General features: G+C 41.2%; 1 protein-coding gene and 1 non-coding gene across 6 annotated transcripts; both read left to right on the top strand.

Annotated features, from left to right (window-relative positions):
- Positions 1-4,115: 4,115 nt before the first annotated feature.
- On the top strand, positions 4,116-4,187 carry Trnae-cuc (transfer RNA glutamic acid (anticodon CUC)). Its single transcript has one exon. It is a non-coding gene; the product is annotated as a tRNA-Glu (tRNA).
- A 1,938-nt stretch (positions 4,188-6,125) lies between these two features.
- On the top strand, positions 6,126-8,326 carry LOC124296799 (odorant receptor 13a-like). Of its 5 annotated transcripts, XM_046747160.1 has the most exons (7): positions 6,126-6,375; positions 6,447-6,736; positions 6,851-6,995; positions 7,119-7,374; positions 7,464-7,568; positions 7,697-7,859; positions 8,109-8,326. In XM_046747160.1, exons 1-7 carry the CDS (start codon positions 6,320-6,322, stop codon positions 8,306-8,308), a joined length of 1,215 nt encoding a protein of 404 aa, XP_046603116.1. In that variant the 5' UTR covers positions 6,126-6,319; the 3' UTR covers positions 8,309-8,326. The 5 variants fall into 5 exon arrangements, with proteins under 5 accessions (XP_046603116.1, XP_046603115.1, XP_046603119.1 ...); XM_046747159.1 differs by having other exon boundaries at positions 6,851-7,374; XM_046747163.1 differs by having other exon boundaries at positions 6,128-6,375; positions 6,434-6,736; positions 6,851-7,374.
- Positions 8,327-12,210: the final 3,884 nt, after the last annotated feature.

Raw genomic sequence — 12,210 nt, 5'->3', positions numbered from 1 at the left:
AGGCTGTTCTTGGTGTTGGTGTTGCTGCTGTATTGTTCTGCTTCTGGGACTCCCCTTTCTTCTCCAACTACCGGTCGCGCTTGATTTTGCGGCTCTGCGCGTGCTCTCAGGCAATACACATCAGGGTACTCCCTCCTCAATTTTGTCACGATCGCTTTTGCCGTTCTTTGTGGGAAATCAGCCATAATATTTCTCACTTTTTCTGCCTCTGTTACCCCCTCCGCTTGTTGGAATCGGGTAAGAACACTCTGCATTTCGTCTTGGGTCCAAAGCACGGCCGCTCTCGGTTGATCATTTCCTCGACCTCGCGCCACCTTTCTAAGCTCGATAATTTTCATCTTCATTGCTGCTGCACTTCGTACCGTACCACAATCGACTTTTAATGTCTCTGCCAGCCCCCTGACACACGCTGCTAAAAGTGGTTCGCAAATTTCGACCACTAGTGGCGCTGGTAGTTGTCTGACAAGCTCGCGCGCGGCCAGCGAAGGCGGTGAGCGTGTCAGAAGACTACTAGCGCCACGTAGAGGAACTAAAAAACGGGGACAAAACGCGTACAATTTTTCAGTATACGAGCAGCGGTGAGTGTCAGGGGGCTGGTCTCTGCTATCCACTCATAGTCTTCCGTTTTCAGTTGTTGTCCATTTTCAGGAAGTGTGCGCTAGTGACGGCACAGCTGAACGTTAGATAAAGGCAGATCTGCTCAGTGGGTGTTGTCACGTGGTCGCTTCAAGTAGCTTGTGTACGACTCCCGATTGCGCGTACATTTGCCCTATGCGCCGACACGGTTGAATCGCACCTCTCGAAAATTCTTTTTTTTTTTTCATAGTTGTACCCGAGTTGAGTCAATTATTTTTATACCGCACGTCGACGATATTTTCAATCAATGATGTCAAAATCAATTGCTCAAAGCGGCCGGTTTCAAACTTCAAAAGTGGACTTCAAGCCACCCAGAAACCTTCCTTGATATTTGTCAAAACAATCGAGAGATCGCGACGCATCTAAATCTTCATCAAAGTTCATCCTATCGGGCTCTCGGTCTCGTATGCAGACCAGATATCGATTTGTTCGCGTTCTTTCCGCAAAGTTCATCGAACTTGAGACAAAGTTACGAAACGACGAGTCATCTCGCAAAGAAATCTACGGTTTTGCGGACGTCTCTGAAAGCCAGTTAGGCGCAATGATCTAAGCGCGAACAGGGAAAACCTGGAAAAATGGGAAAACTCAGGGAATTTCTTACGGCAGGGAAAAGTCAGGGAATTTAAAAATCAAGACTGGAAGAAACAAACTCATTCTTATTCAAAGTTCGGTCGATCTTGAGAGAAAAAAGATTGCACTAAAAATTTAGTTTCGTCGCACCGCTTCATTTACAACATTACAAGTACATTAGTTAAGACGAAACTTTCTCTCGTTTTTTTTTTTACGGAAAACCTCAGGCTATTGCTTGTAAATTGATAGTCAGACGGTAAGATAGTTACTAGGCAATATTAAAGGTATCGGTACGAATGTGGAATAGAAATTTTGATTAATCTGCGCCACATTTCTCGAAAGGTTACTGGAAAAATCCTATTTTCTGACTGGAATACCTGGAAAAGTCAGGGAATTCCAGATTCCAAAAAACGTAGGAATTGCGCGATTCGCTACAGTGTGAGCGATAACAAAGATGGCGCCATTGAAGAAAGTAGAAATTCTGAGTCTCAAACTATGCGTTGCGACTCTTATCCTCTGGTCGATTTGTCACGTGTACAAAACGTCAAGTCTTGCGAATTACGCCTCGGTTCATCTGTAGACGGATTCCACTGTCGCGGTCGCGTGGATCAAAAACCATCCATCACGGTGGAAAGAATTCGTTCGTAATCGCGTAACGGAAATCAAAGAGTCTGCTCGCGCTTCTTGGCATTGTACGTAACGTGTTCCAAAAACTCCGCCGATCTTGTCTCTTGCGGTTGATTCTCGGAGTAAATCTGGAATTTGGAGATAATTTGAACGCTTGGACCATTCTGGCTCTTCAAGTCGTCGGTCAATTAGCTATCCTCGTCTACCCGTCTAGAATAATTAGAATTAGAATTAGAATTAGAATTTATTTACCTTGGGGCAAGTCCCCTAATGCAGCATGAAAAGTTAACGTAGTGAAACATTATACACTTGATAGAACAATAATAACGTGTCGATGTAATAAAATAAAATAAAGTATAAAACGTAAATGCGGAGAGTATTGATCAGGAAATAAGCATGCGTATACACGAAGCAGCGAAAGATGAAGAAAAATAATGAAATAAGAGTAACGTAAATAAATAAATAAATCAAAAGTAGAAGATAAGAAGAAAAAGGCCAATCGATAAAGTGCAACTAAGGCTAGATAATAGCATTGTAAGATTGGCGTTAATGCTCCAAGAAATAGGTGATCAGGCGACCTTGAACAGCCCTAGACTTTTCACTACGACTACTTTAGAAGGAAGCGAATTAAACTAATTATATTGAATAAACTTTTGTTATTGTTGTTAGATACAAGGACTATCCTTGTTCGGGAACTCTGGTGGCAGATAGCGAAATTACCTTACTGTAATTTTGTTACGAGTCTAATCTCAGATGTTTATTTTAACTCTATGGTAGTCACTAAAAAAAGGAAAAGAAAAAAAAGCAAGAAGCTAGAGCTTCCCGTTCTTTTCGCCGATTCGTAGTACCTTGAATATCAAGTATTTTTTATTTTATTTATTTATTTATTTTACTTCTGGTATATATTCTATAGAGGTGCAAGAGCACATGTGCATAGACACCAGAATTGGTATAATACATACATATACAGTTTATACATGTATTTTTAGCTATGTAGTGTATAAAGTATAAAAGAAAGTTTACCTAATACTACTAATACATAATCATTACAGTTTACGACTTAATCACATAATTAAAGTAAAATAGTTCTGATCCACTTCACCATATTCTTTCTTAACTTCTTATTATGGCTAAGAACTTTCAGATCATTGGGAAGTAGATTGAAATACTTTATTGCAGCTTAAAACGCATTCTTAGTACTTATTGTTTTATTAATGTTTGGTAGAGTTAGCTGTCTACACCGTGTATTTATCGTTCTGTCCAGATACATCGTTTTACATTCAGAATAATAACATGTTAAAGCCTGTACAATAAAAGGTTGTTTAATTTTTAGTGGTATTAACAATTCATCATCAATTTTCAGTTTACTTATCAATTTATTTTGAAGGTTGACTATAGGTTTTAGGGTATTATCATATGCACCACCCCAAGCAATAATTCCATAGTTTATTACACTTTCAAAAAGGCCATGATATATGATTTTCAGTATAGCTGGGTGTACCCAATTACTTAGTTTATAAAACAGAAAAGTAAAGTACTTGACTTTTTTAAACAACTCAGTGATATGATTGTGTGTAAGATTAAAGACTATAAATAAAGGATTGTTCTAACAAATTATATACAGACCATCATTACCATTACCAATAACAATTGTGCCTCAACCATTCATTTTTAATTAATTTTTGTTAGCGCGCTTGACTCGTTATTTTAGAATAAACATTTTTCCTTGTGTCTGATCTAAATTGTGAATCGAATCAATTAACAACCTTGCAATTCATCACTTTATACTCACAAAAACACTGATTTTGAAAACTTTCAAGGGAGGGAAATTCATAGATAAATCGTGTTCGGGGATTTAATTATTTTACCGCAAATTTTATTTATTATAAATCGTATCGACAGAACAGTCTTCATGGAAATTTATTATCAAGTTTTCTTCCATTTCCAACGGTCCAAACCGAATGCTGAGAATTGGTAATCTACCTAATTTTTACTTACAATTAGTTCGTTAACTCTATTTTTCTCTGACCGTGGATTGTTATTACGATCTATGCCTGATTATTGTTAACATTTCTGATTTATTACTGATTTCGCCTTAGGGTGATGGATTAATTAATCCTCGTCTACCGTACGTCAGAATTTTAAAGAAAAAGTAGTTACAACCTACACGACATACTTCTATTTATACACATCCAAAATTACACTCAGGGCACGACGCGTATATTTAGAATATTTCTTATATTTACAATTCTTAAAAAAATTGTAAGACGTGTTAAACACAATCCGGTATGGTCTAGTGGCTAGGATACCTGGCTCTCACCCAGGAGGCTCGGGTTCGATTCCCGGTACCGGAATTTTTTTGGATTCTTTTTTCTGGACGTAATTTTCCGCCAAATAATTAAACCACCAGTAGGTACATAATGTTTTTCCGAAAAGATTATGCATCGCAGTAAACAAGAGAGGAAAATAAAATGAAGCATTACGTTTTATGCGTCGACGGTCGAGGACGTAAATTTTATGCCTCTCTTTGACGCAAAATTTTGCAGAGCTTATCGCGAATAAACGAAATGCAAATTAAGTCGATTTTACTACCTTCGTATAATGTAGCGTTTAACACAACGCATACATACATACTCGTATATGCATAATACGGCTGCGGTTCGCGTCTCCTCTGAAATTTGCAGATAACCGAGCGTTCCGTATCATTTATACACACATATATATATATATATATATATATATATATATATATATATATATATATATATATATATATATATATATATATATATATATATATATATATAGATACATATAATGTACACAGTGTCCAATTAATGGTTATCAAGAAATTTTAGTGAGGGGTTTACAGAGACGCGTCTCCTCGACTCGTCGCTGCTTTCGCGTTGTGCCAAAACGTATTTGTGAACACGTTCTCGTGTTTGCATAACTCTGCGGAATGAAGAAAAAAATACCATAAAGATTTATCGCCTCACGAGCTGACCGCAGAATAATCTGAAACGTATTTCCTTGTCTCGTGACGAATCTTATATGCAGCATCAGTGCAGGCAGTGCAGCGTTTTTGAAGACGCGATGAAACTTTACAAGGAGAGAATAACAAAGCAGATTTTACTGAAAATTGCAGGAGAAGAGGGACACGTCAGGTTTTTTTGTAAAATATAGGTACTTCGTAAAATGCAAAATTTACTCTAGAATCACTCAAATCATTGAAAACCACTGTGCGCAGATTAAAATCTGCTACATTTGTAGTAAAAAATATCGATGAGATGGGTATTTTTTTACCAAAAACCCTGATGTGTCCCTCCTTTCCTGAAGTTTTGAGTAAAATCTGCTCTTATTCCCAGAAAACTTGACTGGGAATCCCCGGCAGCGTTTCAGAGGTTTGCGTATTACATTTGCACCTTGGCGTTAATTTTGCGGTGAAAGATTTGTTCGGGCGATGATACCTATATGCACTATCACCTCATGTCTGCATGTACACTGGCAGCATGCAATTTATATCGCCCGCGGAAATCGACGTGGAGCGGGAAACAATGCGCTGGACAAGCCGCAGCAGTGGGCGTCGCTGCTTTGCAATTTGCATTATTTCCGCGGATTGCGTGCGCGGAACGAAATGAGAAGGATCGTCGATGAGGCAACAAGGGACGGGGAACCGGGAATTCAGCATCTGTTGAATCGTGTCATCGATAAATCGATTATATACACCTCGAGACGTAAACGTCACGGTCTGCCAGCGCCACGCGACTCTGTCGAATTAAGGACACTGGAATTTCATCGCGCAATTTTATAGCCGATATCAATCACGGAATCAAATTTCAAAGATTAATCACTTCAAACGTTATTTCGTATTGCATTGTTTCTTGCGCACGTTATTCGGACGAAGATATAAGTATTCCATCTAACGCTTTTGAATCCTGCAGAAACTAAATTAAAATGGCCGCCGTTGACCCGCTTCGAGTTTTATTTGTCGTTTAAAATCATCGCGAGGACTCGCCATTCGGCGAACGCTGTTTCGTAGTGAACAGAAGAATGGCAAGAACGGTTTCACTGCAATTTCATCTGTCAACGAAACTCGAAAGGGCGAGAAATTAGCTCGCGAAAACGAGACTCGCACATTGCCGTGTCCGATTCGCTCTTCGACGTGAATATTGATCGGTCGAATTCCTGCGAGAGGCGAATAGAGCCCGGCCTATATCCTTCGTAATTTTATGTAATTTAAAACACCTCCGCTGCGAAACCCTATTCACGTGTAAAATACCCACATCGTATCGGACAGTCTTAAGGTAAGGACCATCAAAATTATAGACTCCGGACTGGAACGATCCGTGATAACACAGCGTGCGTGGTGGAATCGACTCTACATTATCACCGAGAACGAGCCGAGAGGTGGTAGTTTCTGATTGCATATCGTAGACACACACCGACTCCTTATTCCAGCGTCAGTCCTGCGGGAAGGAATCTCGGCATGCAGCAGCGATCGGATCATCATCCTCTTCTCAAAGGCTACGTGACCGTCCTGAGGTGAAATTTTTCGAATACTCACTCGCTGGATGACAATATCAGAAAGAATTAGGATCAGATTTTTTTTTCAGGTCTCTTGGCCTGTGGACGATTCCTGCAAAGTCTTGGCCTGTACTGTCGTACCCTTATTTGTTGTACAAGATATTCGTCCTACTAATGATCAGTTTTCTTATCACCACTCTATCCGCCGACGCGTATACTTGCAACGACGATCTTCTCGTCGTGACTGATGACGGTTGCATAATCGCCGGGTTATCAGTGATTCTGATCAAGCTACTCAGCTTTCAACTGAACCCCGACAAAGTGGAAAGAATGATAGATTTCGTCGATAAAAATATCAGAGCTCTCCACGAGGAGGGAAGTAAGTCTGTTTCGGAATTATCGCAAGCTGGATTGCTGTTGTGCGGAGACTTTTATCGACGGTACGGGAAAAGATCTGGTCGTTAAGACAGCTTTTTTATCCAATTTTTTCAAGACCCGGAGCACCTCAAAATCTGGAAGTATTACGTCCTGAGGGAAAGAGTGACGATATACAGTTTCGGGACGATAGGGATGTTTCTGGTGTTCGCGTTGATGTTTTTGACCACCACGGAACCGGGGGAATTGCCGATAAGATCGCGGTATCCTTTTGACGTTGGAAAGTCGCCGGTTCACGAGCTGATGTTTCTGTACCAAGGATGTGTGCTGACCGTATCAATGCTCTCGATTCTATCGATGGATAACATAGTGTTGACTTTTTGCAGCCAGATCTTTTGCCGTTTGGAAATATTGAAGAAAAATTTCGTCAAGTCTCTCGAAGACGAAAACCAGAAGGCAGCCAATAACGATGGAAAAACACCGCCAGTTGACTTCAGAGAAAATTTACTAAAGTGCATAAAACGTCATCAAGAGATCATCGAGTTTGTCCAAAGTTTGGACAATTTCTTCAGCCCCTTGATGCTGGCTCAATTAATGGCGAGCAACGTTCTGATATGTCTTACCGGATTTCAGGCGATTCTGGTAAGATCCTAAAATTATCGACACTATTCGGGAACAGCTAGCGTGGAAACGTGCAGAGCGATAATTGAACGCCCTTAAAAGCGCTTCAGGTCGTCGGACAAGCTTCCGGTTTCTTCAAGTTCACCATCTATCTGAGCGGGGCGTTTTGCCAGCTGTTTTTTTGGTGCTGGTTCGGGAACGAAATGATACATCAGGCAAGTGACCGTCGTGTTATTTTCTCCCTCTTTTTCTCCCCGTCGAAAATAAATTTTAGTTACTAATCACCGGTTGCGTACCCATGCACTCGGTTTTTGCGCGTAATTACATCATGCATTTCGCGCAGAGCACTTCTGTCGCGGAAGCTCTCTGGCTGAGCCCTTGGGAGCTTCAGAAATTGACGTCAATCAGCTCGCTGATAACAATTCCTCTGATGCGAGCGAAGAAACCGTTAAAATTGACCGCCGGCAAGTTCTACGTGATGTCAATGGAGGTTTTTATATCGGTAGGTGAGTCACTGAAAAACTGATCAAGCATTTCGATCATATCGTTCTTGTTCCACGGTTCTTTCTTGTTTTCTTATGTACATATTAACACAAGAGTGTGCAACCGTCCGGCTAAATAGTCGCGATCATTTCAAACCACGGAATTCATTCGCCTATTCGCTACACGTCGATAAGTCGACCACGCATACTCAACTTGAGCTTTCACCGTTTATGTCCACTTTAATGCAGTTTATCAGGATGTTTTATCCGCAGGTTCTCAGTGGCTCTTATTCCTTCTTCACGCTGCTGAACAAGATGAACGAATCCGCAAACTAGATCGACGAAAGCTTGGTAGTTGGCGGGTGACGTGGAATTCGCAGTATATTCTTATAACCATTACGCTAGCTAGCTCAACACTCCCTGTAGTTGTCGGTTCGCCATTAGACTTTGTAAAATTGAAGGAACCGCTATAAATAAAACGATTCATCGATGCCGCCGTTGACTGAACGACAGATTTCACGGTATAGCTAAAAATCGGATGTTTGTACAATTTTTGACGGTTTGCATCCAAATGTCCACAAACACATTTTACTTGAAAGAATTCTCCTCGACGACGATCAACACCCGCTCTCATCGTGTCATAGAACTGCGAAAGACGCGTGATTCGAATCCTCTGCATCCACGATAGGCGTTATTTAAAGAGCGTAAAAAAATCCGTTAGAATTAATCCGCGGCGGTTGTAACGCAACATTGCTCAGCGGAAGCGACTTGACTAACTGCACAATCCATTGGTGACTGTTGCGGAGCGGATGAAGTTGGCGCGTATAACCGTCGTTGAAATCATCGTAAAGTTTACGCGTTTACTTGCACATGTGATTGCATAATGGATCTTTGTCGGTATCGCAGTGCGTTAAGCAAGTGACGTTTGTCAGTCGGAGTCTCGGAAGCCACTCTATGAGGCCGTTACGAGCTTTGAACAGCAGGCTATCACCACGGTCCACTGCGTGAGCGAGCCACTGGATGCTTAACTAGACACACGCCTTTCATTTACTTTCACGTAAAATCCGTAGGTACGTGGGTTTAGCAAAAGCAGCCGCGCCCCGACTCGGGACGCGTAAAATTCGAGGTGTAATATCCGCTTGTTGATAATTGGCCGGAATGATTATAAGTGGCGGAATGAGCGAGTGTGTCGAAAGTATGAAATCTGTTTAACTTGAGACTGGAAGCTCGCTCCCAAGTTTTTTCAACGCAAATATCTTGTTTGCCCGTCCGTACACCTTTCCAATACGAATGTGCAATGCGTTGGAATTATTGCCCCCTGACAATCGGTTGGCAGGTGTGTTCATCCAGGCGTTCATCGTACTCTCGAATCAGTGCAAACACATGAATAATACACTCGAGTTACCAAATGGCAGATATAAATCGTGTTGACGAATCATCCGTCCATCCTATGTGCGATTCCGTTAGTATAACACCGAGCGTTTCGAGATCGATTAATGCTGTACAGCAGTGTATAAAGCACGGAATGGATCGTGTGTATATTCCTACTCATCTCGTGTACAGCAGGTATAATTACACGTGTGTACAGCGCAGCAGCGAGATGAGAGTTCAAACATATTTCATGCCACGTTTTGGATGTAAAAGGAATAAAGAGAGGAGAAAAAAAAAACTACGACACCAAAAAATCCCCAGCTACCGATCGCGTCTGCTTTACGTAAGTTACGCAACGCAAAATCGACGCTCTGGCAAATAGAGAGTGGCAAAAAATTTCGCTCTTTTCCATCAGCGCTGCTACGTCACGAGGCCATCGAGACTACCGTAATCCTGATCCAGTGATCCGACCACTGTGGTTTTGGAAATGGTTCTCTCGAGACGAAATTCCTCGAATACATCAACCGACGACGCGTATTCGCATCAGTCCTGCGAATGAAGATGGACTTTGCGCTCCCTGAGATCAGAGCCTCCCGAAGAGTTATTCACTCCTCTGCAGTGTTGGATTTATGCAGTGTCCTTATTTAGCTGCGCTGCAACGCTGCTTCCAGGACAGTGCAACACACGCGCAGGTGCTTTTAATGCCGGTAGACTCCGCGTCTTATTGTTAAACCAAAATTGGCTATTGAGGTATCCCAAGTCTGCATCGCTGGAGGCGATCTCGCACGATATCCTGCACCATCGTTCACGGGGTCAAAGGCTAAACGGGTCCTTCAGGGCTCCACGTTTTCACTTCTTGAGTGTATGATGTGAGACAAGTGAAAATGCATGCTAAATATCAGATGGCAGGAAAGCAGACGCTGAATTTACCGGAAAAATCGTTTTATTCTGGAGAGTTTTTCACGAGGAATGTATCTCAGGTGGATTTCTTCGATTTCGTTTCTTTTGTAATATTTTATGATAAACTAAAGACTAAGCAATATTTATTTGTTTTTATCGGCCATTAAACACTTTAAGGGGGATTTTTTTTTATTTAATTGAGAAAATTACGTTTCCTCAATTAAATCAAATCGGAGAGATCGACAAGGGATACCTTTCTCGTCGGTGTAATTGATCGGGCAAAAACTTCTGGAATTTGTTATGAACAACGAAACGTTTACGAGACGCGGGATAATCGAAAGTGATAACAAGCACGTGCAGTAAATACGCATAAGTAATTCTCACTCTTGACGGATTACGTGAAAAAATTCAACCGGCAGAATTCAAGGATCATCGGGGCTCGATTCACTGAAGGATTATTCAATCAATCAACGAATATCTGACAAAAAAACAAAAAAAAAACGACGAAGAACAAAAAATAAATGTAATTAATGGAATCCGCAAGTGCAGCAGCGATGCAATGAATAAAACGGCCGTGATTTGTAAAACTTGATAATCGCCAATTAAAGTGTAAATTTACGGAGATGTCGGTAGTGAAGTTTGCCACTTGCGCGGTCTAATCGCCTGGCGTAATTTTCCTTTGATCTCGATGGGCTGCAGTGAATTTAGCAATTACCACGAACGCCACATAATTCGCAATCTAATCAAGCTCGGTAATACGTTACGATAATCTCATTCAAAAGTAGTTTCGAATTATCTCAAAACCACTATCGAATCCTTCCGGTATAAGTTAAATTTTCGGTTTTCAGTTGTCAACTCTATCATTTCTCCAACAATGGTTTATTCGTGAGGTTGAAGAGTTATTGAGCTCTGAATTCTCAGCGATCTTGCACCCTAAACGCGTTCACGGAATGGTCATAAAATTACCCTGATCAAAAGTACAGAAGATGTCATAATATTTGTTTATAGCGAAAGAATTTGTCAATAAGAAATCGGTAAACATTCGTCGGTCAAAACAAAATCAATCCACTTAACGATGTACGATGATACCCATAAATAATCTAAATGACCATAAGGATTAGTTTTATCACGACAAGACTAATCAAGATATTCTTACTTTGTCGACATATATTGCCATGTTGAATTTATCCTCTGAAACGAATTCGCGATTCTCGGCGAATGCCGCATGTATTTATATTTATCAGATAAGAATCAGTGTGAATCACAGATACATATCGGAGAATTTGAATATATATTTCTAATAACGAGCTATAAATCGTTGTATGAAAATAACTTATACCGAACTGTGACGATGAATTGTTTATCGAGCAAGTGAACACATGACCGACGGTACAAAAACGTGAATTTATCAACCAACCGAGAGGCTAATCATAGCGCCATTTCATTCAACGTCACAGATGTCTACAACCTTACAGTATGGACGGGTGAAGATGGGAGTGTAAATTCTAGGCCTACAACAGCAGTTGTTCCATTTTTCACTTCTCTTAAGAAACAACGAAAAGTTTTTGGATCAGTCCACAATTCGTATATACAATATACATAACGGGAGAATTTCTTGAAACTTGGAAATCAGCCGCGCATGCGCGAGTTTTATCCGCTGTTCGCGCAGGCTGGCCATCCCGAGTTTTCAGCCGTCAAACTTTGTTTCCGGTGGCGATGTAGTTGATACGAATTTTCGAGGTTAGAATCTCAAATAATCGAGGCAATGACTCGGAAAGGTTTGGGAAGCATTTGTTATCGGGTCGGAAAGTCGATTCTTCAAAGAACGGTCGGAATTCAACGCTTACGCTCTTTGAAAATTCAAACGCACACATTTTGCGTAGATTGGCCCGCCTGCATCGCAGACAAAAATATCGCCGCGGGAAGATTTGGCCGACCAATGAGATCGAATTACTCGGCGCACGCGCGGTTGATCTTCAAGTTTCAAGATATTGTTCCGGTACAATGTCGTCCATAGCGCACCTCGCACGATGTCGCAGACCTCGGTCTTGGTGTTGGAAGGTGTCGGTGAACGTGGTTACGGAGAGCTGCTACCTGCAGGAGC

This window comes from Neodiprion virginianus, chromosome 1, assembly GCF_021901495.1.
Source record: "Neodiprion virginianus isolate iyNeoVirg1 chromosome 1, iyNeoVirg1.1, whole genome shotgun sequence".
Taxonomy (NCBI): Eukaryota; Metazoa; Arthropoda; class Insecta; order Hymenoptera; family Diprionidae; genus Neodiprion; species Neodiprion virginianus.
This window is presented reverse-complemented; position numbering and strand designations above follow the sequence as displayed.